Source organism: Eptatretus burgeri, chromosome 6 (assembly GCF_056783735.1).
Source record: "Eptatretus burgeri isolate ZD-2024b chromosome 6, Ebu_testis_v1, whole genome shotgun sequence".
Taxonomy (NCBI): domain Eukaryota; kingdom Metazoa; phylum Chordata; class Myxini; order Myxiniformes; family Myxinidae; genus Eptatretus; species Eptatretus burgeri.
This window is the reverse complement of record NC_140966.1, coordinates 91,644,261-91,658,324: the sequence shown is the minus strand read 5'-3', so window position 1 is coordinate 91,658,324 and position 14,064 is coordinate 91,644,261. Positions and strand designations below refer to the sequence as shown.

Here is a 14,064-nt window from a genome sequence, read left to right as displayed (position 1 = left end):
TTTTGGATCCCAAGCCGCTGCCCTAACCACTGCGCCAACACCAGGCTCAACAACGTGGCACTCACATACATATATATATATATATATATATATATATATATATATATATATATATATATATATATATATATATATATATATATATATATATATATACATACAGTTGAAATCTGAAAGAATATGGGCTTCTTGTGCAGCATTGTGCATGTGGATCAATCCTTGCTGAGAGCAGGTGGCAGCTCAGCTGTATATAATTTAGGAATTGTGAGAAAAAGACTTTAAAATGCCTATTTCTGTGCACCGTGGTAAACAATGTGATCCGATAAAGTTTCGTGGCGATTAAACTTCGGAGCTCAGAGGAATAGTCACAAACAAACAAGAAAGATGTCATGCATCACACGATATTTGCAAATCCATTAAATAAATTTGAATTTAAAAATAATTGGTGGTTGAGTTGAATGACCAAATATGCAACTCCTTTTCAAATCCCGTCAATTGGATAAAAATTGACAATTTTACAAATTAGGCCGATGTTGACCTTTTCACCAATGTTGACCTCAAAAATAATTGATAGTTTAATTCAGTGACCTGATCTGCAAATCCTCTTCAAATTTCAAGTCAATCGGATGAAAATTGAAGATTTTCGAAATCTCACAAAAGTTGTTGACCTTGCCAGTGGGGGCACCCCGAAACTCGGTGACGTCATCCGAATTGGGCACTCTAATTTGCCCCGACCCCCTGAACGGCCCGGCCGTGATGGCCGGAAGCAGCAACATTCCACTTCCGGCAAGGTGACCCCACGCCTTAACGATGTCCCGCTCCGACCTCATGACATGATATGAATCGCCCACACCGAACTCTGCATCATGACTTTCCTTGCAAGAACTCCCGGGCCGTGCTGTGATCGGCCGAGGGCAGTGTCTGTCCTGTACGCCTGCTCAGGCACAGCCGACCAGCGCTAGCCAACGCGGCCGGTCCCTGTGCGCCACGTGGCCTGAGCTGCACAACATGCCTCTGCCTGATCGCAGCTTGGCTGGCCGTTGAGGCGAGAAGTTAAGATGTTATGGCGAACCCAGTCACACAGTAAGATGTGTCCTTTGTGCCCCGCTCTGCACAATAACAAAGTATTGCAGGTGGTACATTTGTGACCTGCTCTATACGATAACAAAGTCACGAGTGGCGCATGGGTCTGCATTCGAGCACGTTCCATACAGTGTGCATAGATACGCCATTATGCACGTGGCCAGCACGCACATTTGCCCGATTCTGCTATCGTGTGCGCGGGCAAAACCCGAGTGATATTAGTCCAGAAATGGGTTGAAAGGAATGCACCACTTGCGCCTTGCACACTCGCATCCCACGCAACATGGCATGTGGTTGCCTTTCTATTATCGGCCTCAGTACGTGTTCCCTGCAGTGTGGGCATCGTGTTGAGTGCATTTCCCGTCCTTGGGCAGAAACTACCGCTGTGTGTGCATTTGGCAGGCTGTGTTTTCTACGGAGCGGTGTGGGTGTATTGCCTGCTCGCCGTTTGCTGAGGACCCATCACACAGCGAAGGGTGCACGTGGCTCAGATTTACCTAGGGAATAATCAGAAAAGAAGAGTACAAATGATGTTAGAAATGAAATGAAGAAGAAATGATGTAAGCAAACCGAGCTATGAGTTCCTCACAATGCACAGCCCTGTTCTCCCGCTAGACAAAAGGGAAGGGACTATCTACACGTATATTCATGGAATAACTGTCTCGGAACCACTTTCTGTTGGATGTTGGAACCATGTGATTCCGAGAACCGCAACAATATAATGGTCGTGAACCTGAGCAGGACAGTTGTGAACCGCCTGGGAGAATAAAGTGTATTCACGTAAGAATAAAGTAAGTTGTGCCATAGATTATGTTCAGCAAATAAGTTTTATCATGTTCATGTGGATAGATGTGAGTTTGACTAACTTCATGTTCTTTCTATTCCTTCATTGACATCCTCATCTCAAATCATTTCCACCAAAATGCTCACCAACTCACATCACAACATCCCCATGTCCTTACTTTTGTGGAGAAATTGCAGAGAATCTGGTGGAACCTGCTGGAGTAAGGGAGAGGGTGCTTAAGCTATGTGCCAGTTCCCCCCAAAATTGAAGCCATCCATCAAATCTGGCAGTTGAGCACTAATCTCCTCATCCTCTCCCATTTCCTTCTGTTTGTCTGTGTGTTGTCGCCTTCTCCCAACAGTGATGACACAATCTAATCAATGTATCCATCTACCTATATCTCTCTCAATCAACTTGGATCAACTTTTAAACACCCATCGCAACACTTATTTCCTTATATGTGATGATGTAAACTGTCGACATGCCATTTGATCTGAGTGTTGGTATTTCTCTCATCAATCAAAACACTGCAGAAAAGGAGTTCTTTGACTGAATGGGCCAGACTCAATGTATGAACTTTCTGACCTGGATTTCTGCCAATTGCAAATCCTCCCTTCTGGACATGGCAATGACCAACATTCCTGCTGATGTCCCTGTTCTTCCTCTGCCCCAATTGGCCCATCTGATCATGCACTTGTGAGAATCAACATCTCTCTGGTTATTTTCTGAAAACGGCCTCAGTGCTGACAAATCTAGCAGTTCACTCAAGTTGACTGGCAGTGACTGAAAGCTGCCATCTCACTTCAGGAATGTTCCCCTACCTGTTCCATGTGATGTTAAGTCCGACTGAGAAATCATGCACAGACACCTGCTCCCTCTCTCTCTTGCACAAATTAATCCTATCTCATCTTCAGTTATAACACCCTTCCTCCTGCCGCAGTACAATTAATACTGTGGCGAAGCAGCTGCCTTCAAACAACATTCCTTCTCTGACTGGAAGACAAATCCAACAGAAGTCAATCTCAGATCACTCAAGAAAGCCCACAAGTGTGTGTCCATTCTCAGGAGAGCAAGGAAAACATCTGGTGGTGCCTTATAGCTCTGTCTCTGGATTATATTACCCTCCATTTTTCAAATCACCTTTTCGACCCTGAAGACTTTTAAAGAACCCTGAGACCCTTGAGAATTCTAAGACAATATAAGTCCATTCCAACCCCGAAGGCACTTAAGACATTTTAGATCTTCTAAACATTGAAGACCACTAAAACCCTTATGACACCAAAGACCCTATAGATCCGTTAGACCCTTTAATAACCTTGAGACCCTTTAGAATCCTAAGAACTCGATATACACCTTACACTATATAGTCCCTATAAAATCACAAGACCATTTAAGACCCTTAAGAGCCCTAATACTCCTTAAAACTATTTGGAACCCTTAAGACCCATTAAGACCCTTTATGAACCTGAAGACCCTTAAATAACACAATGATGCTTTAAGACCCTATAGACCCTTTATAACCATAGACTCCTTTCTACCCTTTTAGACATTTATGCCTTTCAACCTTCTCACCTTTCAGACATTTTAATACCCTTTGACCTTGAAACCCTTTTCAGACATTTCAAGACACTTTAGTTCCCCTTCACCAATTTTGATCATTTATAGCCCCTTCATTTAAATCACACCCCTTTTGACCCCTTCAACCTTTTAAGTCCCTTTCAACCATTTCAAACATTTTGCTCCATTTAGACCTTTCTACCCAGGGGCGTAATGAGAGTACTGTATTTGGCACCCGGGCGGACCCTACTTTGGCAACCCCACCCCCACCCCTGCCCCCGGATGAATAATTAAAAAAATTTAAATACACAGAAAACATATATCATGTTGGATTATAGTACTCTACCTGGAGTAAACACATTAGAAATAACAATAATGCAGGACATGAAAAAACCAGGTATTACTGCTTGGCATCATATAACAAAAACACATCTTCAACCACAGAGAAAACATGACCAGGAAGAATTTTCAAAAAGGTAATAGAAAATCCAGGGTCAAGGAATGACCGACGATTACACAATGTCATTTCTCCGGCAATGTTTTTCATGCCCATTTACTACTTAATGGAGAAGACTAACTTTTCAGAATGCCTGCGAATACAGAACAGTAATGTAATTAACTTTTCAGAATGAGAAGTCAACCCATAAAGCTCGTCGAGCTATCATGTCCGAGACTTGTATGGTGTCTGCAAATGAGGTTAAACTGATGTCAACCCAAAGAACGAATTATGACCTTTCCTACAATGCGTAATGCCCTGGTAACTGATGAAGGATTGCTTCTAATTGTTGGAGAAAGCTGATGACCAAAAAAAAACATTTCTGGGATCGTACTATCGTGCTTTATATATGAGGACTCCTGGGGAGAAATAAATAAACTGTCAACAGTCGACTCTAAGTGGCTACTTCAAACCGTAAACATCTGCTTCATTCACCGTCGAACCCATGCGAGGCACATCATCAGCTCTGCCACCTCATACCTCCTCCCACTTCCTAACATTAACCACCACTTCCACCACCCCCCTCCCTGTAATGTAATGCTGTGTTCCTGCCAGGCCATCTTAACAGCATTGTAGGCCCTGGGCTAAGCAATGCACTGGGAATTAAAATTGGGGAATAAAAATGTAAACGGTCAATAAAATTAAGCCGATACTTTTATTGGTACTTTCAACAAAAGCAATGTTTAAACATAAAAAGAAAACATGCTCTAAAGCGAGGATCAATCAACACAAACTTTTGAACAATATAACATAAACCTTGAAAAAAAAAACATTTCAACATCTAAATGATAATTAATTGGTACACCATCAAGAAGGAGATGGTGCAGTGTGAATTATTTCTTATTAATCAACACAAACGTTTGCGAAATTTCTTTGCAGATAATTGATTTATCATTGGCTTGAAATCAATGGTCTTTCTGATGTCATTTTCCATGCACATGAGTGAAAGCCAGTTCAAACACTGCTGCCCCATTGTGCTGCGAAGCTGATTCTTTGTAAGTTTCAATCTTGAAAATGAACGTTCCCCTGTACAGTTGGTCACCATCATGCACATGAACACACTGAGTGCAATTTCAACATTGGGAAACACAGATTTCAAGTTGTCCGAAATTATTTTTATGCACAACGCAGGGAGAGTCTCACAATTTTCATCAAGAACCATGTCATGCTTGAGATGCTTGCAGTCATTTAGAAGGTCACCATAATCAAGGTCTTTGTGATACACATTAGCCAGATGTTCACACTTTTGTTTAGCTTATCAGAACCAATTGTTTTCAATTGACTGAAGAATGAAAATAGATTTCCAATCCATGAATAAGCTTCTGCACGTTTGGTCAGGTCAGCGTTCAGAGAGTCCAGATCAGGGAGGAATGTTTCCACCTTGAACTTTTCACTTTTGTTTAGAAGTATCTCTTCTTCTGATCCATCATATCCAGTAAGACGTACACTTTGCTTTCGTTCCCGTTTCTTCACATCGCTATAATCCGAATCTGAACACCTACTCCTGGCCTTCAGTTCATCGTCTCTAAATTTGTCTTTAATTTCCTGAAGATACGTTTTCAGAGACTCAAAAAGATTCATGGCAACAAGTTATGAACGAATTATTTGTATTTTAAACATAATTTGAAAAGGGATTTGAATCCCAGGCCTTTCCAGCGAGAGGTCGAGAAACCATCCACTCTGCCAAGAGATCTCTCATGAACAATATGGCAGCAAGGGGCCCCTCGAATCGTGGGACCCTTGGGCAACTGCCCAGTGTGCCCATGCCTTTTAGATGGCTCAGGTTCCTGCTCTGTGTTTATTTTCGGTTCTATGTGTGATGATATAACGATGGTTTTACTTCCGAGTTACGGTCTTTATTTTGAGGTAAATAATAATATATTATAATGTCACTTGCAACTAAAACCATCGATATATCGTCGTACTGGCATTTTAACACTCCCAATGGCATTACCCTCCCCCCCACCCCCACCTAGGGGATGTCACACGGGGTGGACCACTTTCCCCACACACCACTTAATACGCCAGTGTGTATACCTTTCGACATTTACAACCTTTCAAACCTTTGACCTTTACAGCGATACCATTTTGACCTTTAATTAGCAATCAATGACCTTTCATTTCGTACAACCTTCCATTTATTTGCCACACAAGATAAGTCCTGGCGAGGGTCTGCAATCTCTAATTGCTCTTTCCACTTTGTTCAGTGTTATGGCTCCTCCACAAGCCTCAACACAACAAAACAAAAACCACCAGATTGTTTTTCGCTTTTAACCACGTTTATTTGTGTCGAAATAATAGAAATAGTCGCTATTCTTCCATGAAACTAAATAGCGATGAAAAAAACAAAGCAATATTCATCAACACTCAAAAATACACATGCATAATGGCATTGAATCGATTTCTGTGGCCAAAACAGAATTTGGAGATTTAACCCACCTTGAGAAAAATGGCTCCATAATCTCGGAATTCAAAGCTGTGGAAGGATGTAGAGGCAGCAATTGTTTGGAGATTACGTCCAGCTGTCACAACAGCAGTCTGCAGGCTGCTATCGAGGTCAAACTCCAATCGCTGTACATCGGTTGCAGGTTCCAGATACATCACAGAATTTTCATGCATTACTGCTGGTCGGTTCTCAATGTCCTTTTTTATGTAATCACAACAACATGGGCAGAGTAAGTACAGGCAGAACACCAAATATAAATACATTCCCTTTGTCGTCTCTACAGATGTATGCAGAATACAAAGAAAAGAGAAAAGTGGATGAACAAAAGAACAACAGATGTTAATTGTGGATCCTGCACAAACCTGCTCCCAACACACCTTGGTGATCATATTTATGATGTACTTGGAGATCATTCCATTACTCCACGAATGCTCCACTTGAATACCCGCAACTCCGTCCTTTCCCACGATGATTTGTGCAGACTTGTCAAACCAACGATCACCCACATTGCCAAAAAACATTTGTTTACTGTCTTCTTTGAGGTTTTTGTCATCCAGGCAGAGACAAAAGAGGGCCGACTCAATGAGTGACAAGGCTGATTCCTGCCCTTGAGCCTGCAGTTGCTTTCTCAAGCGTGCCCAAATATCTCGTCGCTCTGCAGTAAGGCTGGCAACAGGAAACTGGGCTGGAGGTGGTGAGTCTGACAGAATATGATGAAGATTGGCCTGTGCAACAAAGAGAACATCACTGAGTGAATCTCAGTATCAAGAAACCTGGTCAAAACAAACATTCAAAAGATGCCAAGAACAATCTATATTTTCTGAATACAGGCATTAACAATCCACATTGCTGGAAAACCAATGATAAACAAGCAGTCGTAGACTGGTACTTACGAAATCGTCAATGTGACCTCTGACCTTGTCTAATAAAAGCTGTCTCTAGAGAAGGTAGCGACGCAAACCAGAAGTTTCCACGATGATTCTGTACCAAACCATCAAAAATCTTAACGTCGACCGAAGCAAAAATCTCCATTTCTCCACGCAATTATTTAATATTATTTTATCAAAGTCACAAAACCGTAATATTCGGCCATCCACCAACAATCTTGACATTATCCGACAGCTTAGCGAGTTGGCATGCGACGGTAACCTTTATTGGGATAAAAAAAAATGACTTTTAAACACCATCTTTATCGAAAACACCGTCAGCACGCACAAGGAAAACCTTTATTTGATCAACGACGGCTCTGTTCGAGCGCGCTGCACCATGTGACGAGCTGTGACGTGGCGAGTGAAATATTTTTTATACAATCTTAAAACGTCTCCAAAACATCCGATTTTTACCAGAATTTCGAGAACAGAGTTTTAAGCGTCCTAAGCGATAGCAAAAAACGAAGACAAAATTAAAATCGAAGTTAAAATGAACTCGTAGCGTTGAGCGAAGCAAAAATACTCCATTTCTCCACATGAATTTACGGAATTATGTTTGACCTCACTGTGACCTTGACCTTTGACCGATTTTGACCAAAATGTAATCAGCATCACCCTCCTGAATCAAGTGTTGTAATTTGACATTGGTAGCTTCCTCTGTTCTCGAGTTATCATGCCTACAAACAAACACAGAAACAAACACCAAACACACAAACAAACACAGAAACAAACAAACAAGCAGAGGACTGACGTCATCAATTTCCTTCCGAAATCTTTAGATTTCATAAGTAACAAGCAGTCATGGACTGGTACTTATGAAATCGTCAACTTGACCTCTGACCTTGTCTAATAAAAGCTGTCTTGAGAGAAGGTAGCGACACAAACCAGAAGTTTCTACGATGATTCTCTACAAAACCATCAAAAATCGAATGCTTGCCCTCACTGTGACCTTGACCTTTGACCGATTTTGAGCAAAATCTAATCAGCGCTAGCCATCACCCTCCTGAATCACGTGGTGTAATTTGACATTGGTAGCATCTTCCGTTCTCGAGTTATCGTGCCTACAAACAAACAAACCCACACACACAAACACAAAAACACACAAACAGATGACAGAAGTCATCAATATACTTACAAAATCTTTAGATTTTGTAAGTAACAAACAGAGGACAGAAGTAATCAATATACCAACGAAATCTTTAGATTTCTTAAGTCACAAGCAGTCATAGACTGGTATTACAAAATCCTCAACTTGACCTCTGACCTTGTCGAATAAAAGCTGTCTCAAGAGAAGGTAGCGATGCAAACCAGAAGTTTCTACGATGATTCTGTACCAAACATCAAAAATCGAATGTTTGACCTCACTGTGACCTTGATCTTAGACCGATTTTGACCCAAATCTAATCAGCACTGGCCATCACCCTCCTGAATCACGTAGCGGTATTTGGCATTGGAAGCTTCTTGCGTTCTCGAGTTATAACTTTTTTTGGATGTTTGACCTCACTGTGACCTTGACCTTTGACCGATTATGACCAAATTCTAAAAAGCGCGAGCCATCACACTCCTGAATCACGTGGTGTAACTTGACATTGGTTGCTTCTTCCGTTCTTGAGTTATTATGTTTGGGATGTTTGACCTCACTGTGACCTTGACTTTGACCGATTTTGACCAAAATCTAAGCAGCGCTAGCCATCACACTCCTGAATCAAGTGGTATAATTTGACATTGGTCGTTTCTTACGTTCTCGAGTTATCGTGCCTAAAAACAAACAAACACACAAACAAGCAGTCATAGACTGGTACTTACGAAATCGTCAACTTGACCTCTGACCTTGTCGAATAAAAGCTCTCTCGAGAAGGTAGCAACGCAAACCAGAAGTTTATACGATGATTCTGTACCAAACCATCAAAAATCGTAACGTCGACCGAAGCAAAAATCTCCATTTCTCCACGCAAATATTTAATATTATTTTATCAAAATCACAAAACCGTAATATTCGGCCATCCACCAACAATCTTTACATAATCCGATGGCTTAGCAAGTCAGGCATGCGACGATAACCGTTATTCTGATAAAAAAAAATGAGTTTTAAACACCATCTTTATCGAAAACACCGTCAGCGCGCACACGGAAAACCGTAACGTGATCAACGACGCCTCTGCTCGAGCGTACTGCACCACGTGATGAGCTGTGACATGGCGAGTGAAATATTTTTTATACAATCTTAAAACGTCTCCAAAACATCCGATTTTTTTACCAGAATTTCGAAAACCGAGTTTTAAGTGTCCTAAGCGATCGCAAAAACCGAAGACAAAATTTAAATCGAAGTTAAAACGAACGCGTAACATCGACTGAAGCAAAAATACTCCATTTCTCCGCATGAATTTACAGAATTATGTTTGACCTCACTGTGACCTTGACCTTTGACCGATTTTGACCAAAATCTAATCAGCGCTAGCCATCACCCTCCTGAATCACTTGGTGTAATTTGACATTGGGAGCTTCTTCCTTTCTCGAGTTATCGTGCCTACAAAACAAACGCACAAACACACAAACACACACACAAACAAACACACAAACAAACAGAGGACGGAAGTCATCAATATACTTATGAAATCTAAAAATGATCACTCTTTCAATGCAAACACATGCCACATGCTTGCCCCATATGTTCCAAAATCCTCAAAATACAGAGGAGATTTCCAAAAGTAATTATCAAAAACATCAAAAGAAACGATCAATACATCATTATCTGCATCTTTGCATCACCATGATGGTGAAATACACTGACCAGTACAGATACATTTATGCTGCTGAGGAAGACTCAACTCCTAGCTTTGCTTAGCAACCATTTCGTGTAAACTCTGCCTCTTAAATACAATAGAAAGTTTATATTTATTATGTCTGCATGTGGGATCCACCCAAATATCTGCTGGTAGTGTGCAAAGTGCCCAACTCTCCTTTGTGCTCAATCATTTTTAACTGCTGCACATCAAGCAAGGGAGCATCACATACCGTTTTTACAGTCTTTTGTGTGACTGCCTACTTACTCAATTACTTTGGTGTAGAGACTTGAAGTATTGCTTATTTTCCCCTCGTTACATCAGTCCTTCGTTGGTATGGCATATACTTCAGGGTGTGGTCCTTTCACTGTATTTACAGGGCTGACTTTAACTGCTTGCCTGCACTAGCCTGAACAGCTTCTCTGTTTAGTCTGTTCCAGCTGTTAATGGTTCTTAGTGAGAAATCATTTTGTCTTGTATTGGTTCTGCACTGCTGCTTCCTCATTTTCTGATCACATCCTCGAGTCCATGAGACTTTATACCTCTGGAAAAATATCTGGCCCTCAATGTGATCAATTCCAGCCGTGTATGATCTTAAATATCTGGAGTAGTTCAGCCCTCTTACCTTCTGCAAGCAAGTGTGATGAGTTGCAGGAATTTCAGTCTCTCACGATATTCCAGATGATGGTGATGGGGTAATAACTTTGTCGCTCTCTGCTGGGCTTTTTCAAGTACATCTTTTGCCTTCTTGAACATGAGATACCATATAGGGTTGCAGTATTTTAGCTTTGAGTGAACAATTTTGTTACATAGTTTGAGCAGACCATTTTCATTCAATGCTGTGACGGTCCTCTTTGTGAGACCAACTTTTGCGTTCACTCTTCCAGCTACATCAGCTTCATTGGCACTGAAGGACAGTAGTAAAAAAAGAGTCTTCCCAAATTATTTTCACTCTTCTCCACTTTGATTTCTTGAAGCCCATTTTCCCAGTCATTGAACAATTGAACTTTTGTTATTTTTTTACAGTTGACTAGAATTATCGATTATTCTATTTGGCTTATTAATATAAACGCATTCTCATATATAAATAATAACATATTGGCATCTGGAAGTCTGGCTGGAAGGGCTTCCGTGACCAAGATTCCCACATGTATTGAAGCTGGAGTCCAGCTTCAATGGAATGTTTTGAGGTAATGGCCAGATGTCTGATTGAATTCTTTAACACCTTCAGATTGTAAATTCTTCTCCAGCCCTTTGAATTTCAATGGACCTTCGAATGGCCACTGCAAAAAGGATCTGAGTCATCTTTTCCCAAAACCCCAGCATCAGCAGCTACAGGTCAGGTCAGGTGTGGGAGCATGCGCCAGAGCAGCAGGCCACTGCGTCCATTTTCCGCCAGTACGCCAGGGAACTCCGTCTGGCCATCCCCATCTCCTTGAGATGCTGATCAACCTGCTGCAATGATGAGGCATGTGGTCAGCCCATTGGGCTCCTCACTCATGAGGCTCCCTCACTGAGAGAATCTGATGACTAGGATCAGGGTCAGGAAAATGAGCCACATCTCCATGCAGCCACAGCTGACACTCACGGAGTAAACAGGTTACAAATCTCATTTGAGTCTCTCTCAGAAACCACTCATTGGACACAAAGTCTGACCAGTGATCGCCAAGACTTCTCCAAAGAGACCTGGTAACAAAGAAATTAAGTCTAAGTCTCAGATCCCTGGTAAGCATCAAAGTTTCACATCTGTAGAGCAAGACTGGAAGTGCCAAGGACATGAAGACTCAGACTTTCATCCTCCCACACAGGTACCAGCAGCGCCACACCCCATGCTCCAGTGAATCCATGACTCCCCAGGCCTGACCCAGATGTCTGTTGACCTCTGGCCCACATCCAGCAGAGACATGAATATCACTGCCAAGGTAAGTGAATCTCTCCGTGACCTCAACATCCTCATCAAAAGCAGGTATAGACAGGATAGCAGCATTCAATATGTCATTGAAAGCCTGGATCCGAGTTTTGACCCAGGAAACCCGTAATCGCAGTGGCTCCGACTCCTCATTCAGCACCTCGAGGGCCCCCAAAGTATATCTGGAGTCTCTGCAAAGATGACAGCATCATCTGCGAAATCAAGGTCAGAGATCTTGGCATTCCCAAACGATGCACCGCAGCTTGATCTCTCCGACATCCTCCCCAGAATCCAGTCCATACAGAAGCGGAAAATTGTGGGGGCCAGTACACTGCCTGACTAACTCCAATAACAACTGCAAATAAATCAGAGATGATATCACCACACTTCACAGCACTCTCAGTACCAGAGTAGAGTTCAGACATCAGATCGATCAGTTTTGGTGGCACCCCACGAAGACCAAGATTCCTGATTCATTGAATCAAATGGTTTAAAGAAATCAACAAAGGCTGCAAACAGCCCCTGCCAAAACTCTTGTCTGCATTCGGTGAGGACCCAAAGAGCAAGGATACGGTCAATCGTTGACCTCTTTGGTGTAAAGCCTGACTGCTCTGGACGTTTGTGCTCAAGCAGATTGTGGCGAACCCTATCAAGAATTATCCAAGCAAAGACCTTTCCCGGCACTGAGAACAGCATCACCCCTCAGAAGTTGTTGCAGTCTTGGCGATCACCCTTATCTTTCCAGAGAGGGACAACAAGGCCCCTCTCCAGTCAGTTGGGATGATACCTGTGTGCCAGGCAGAGCACAGAACTACATGCAGTGACATGATTGCAGCATTACCACCAGCCTTGAGAAGTTCAGCATGGATGCCTCATATCCTAGAGGCTTTACCCCCATTTCAACTGGTTCAGCACAGCCTGTGTTTCCACAAGCAAAGGTGGACCACAGTTTATTGGAGGGTAAGCAACAGGGATTGTAACACCCCTGGCATCCCACTCGAGAGCTGGTGGATCAGCATGGGACTGCCGCTCAAACGAACCCAGCAGGCCTTCATTTTAGACTCCTCTCTCAAGAGCCCACCATGCTCTGCTCCAACTACAGTAAACCAAGGAATGGGCTTGGATGAATGCAATGTGCAAATTCCCCTGTAAGCAGGACGAGAATCACTTGACCACAGGTGATGTACTACCCCTTCACAGATTCCATGCACATAGGCCACCTTGTCCACCCTCAGTGCAAGTGAAGTTTTACGCCTCAGCTCCCTGATCAGCTCAGCTCTGCCATTCAGCCTGACCCTGCGACTCTGAGCAATGGGAAACTGTGTCCCTGGAGAGATAAAATTCTTCTTCGCCCTCCAAGACATCTCCCAGCCACATCAAGGACGGTGGTCTTGAAGGCACTCAACAACTCTTCAGGATCCCCCAAAGTACCCACACCCCCCAAATCTCCACTCAGCCTGTTCGCAAATTCCTCAGCTACCCTCTCATCCTTGAGCTTGCCAACATCCAGCCTCAGCTGGTATGATACCATTCTCCTGGACTTAAGCTGCAACTTAAGAGTTGCTCCAACAAGCCAGTGGTCAGTATTGAGGAAATGAGCACTCCGGTCGACTCTGCACTTCTGAACATCCTCCAGTGAACATCAACGAGTACATGGTCAATCTCCTTTCCCACACCGCCAGTGTTGGAATACCAAGTCCAGCGATTAGCTTGTGGGTACTGAAACCATGAACCAGCCACCCTAAGGCCATGACTTCTTGCAAAGTCAAGGAACTTAGTGCTATTCTGGTTCACAGTTCCAGACCCATGAGGACCAACACAGGTCTCATAACCAACCCTATCATTTCCAGTCAATGCATTGAAATCCCCGAAGACTGGACGAGTATCTCACCTGGGGCACTGATCAACCACAGACTTGACCGTGGCATAAAAAGTGTCATTCACGGTGAGATCACTCGCTTCAGTCAGAGCATATAGAGAGACCACGGAAATGACACCCAAGAAGTGACAAATCCTCAGTCTCATCATATGCTTGTTGACCGGTGTTACCTAAATTATCATTGGGGTCAGCTTATTG

At 42.7% G+C, this 14,064-nt stretch overlaps 1 protein-coding gene across 5 annotated transcripts in view; it reads right to left on the bottom strand.

Annotated features, from left to right (window-relative positions):
- The window catches only part of LOC147025324 (protein FAM200C-like), a 102,063-nt gene that overhangs the window by 15,761 nt on the left and 72,238 nt on the right, over positions 1 to 14,064 (bottom strand). For 4 of the 5 annotated variants that reach the window (XM_085886208.1, XM_085886203.1, XM_085886205.1 and 1 more), the window contains exons 8-9: positions 6,744 to 7,091; positions 6,360 to 6,563 (exon numbers count right to left, since the gene is read on the bottom strand). In XM_085886208.1, coding sequence (XP_085742334.1) covers positions 6,360 to 6,563; positions 6,744 to 7,091 — 552 coding nt within the window. The remainder of the gene's footprint in view (positions 1 to 6,359; positions 6,564 to 6,743; positions 7,092 to 14,064) is intronic. The other variant, XM_085886206.1, reaches the window with a different exon arrangement.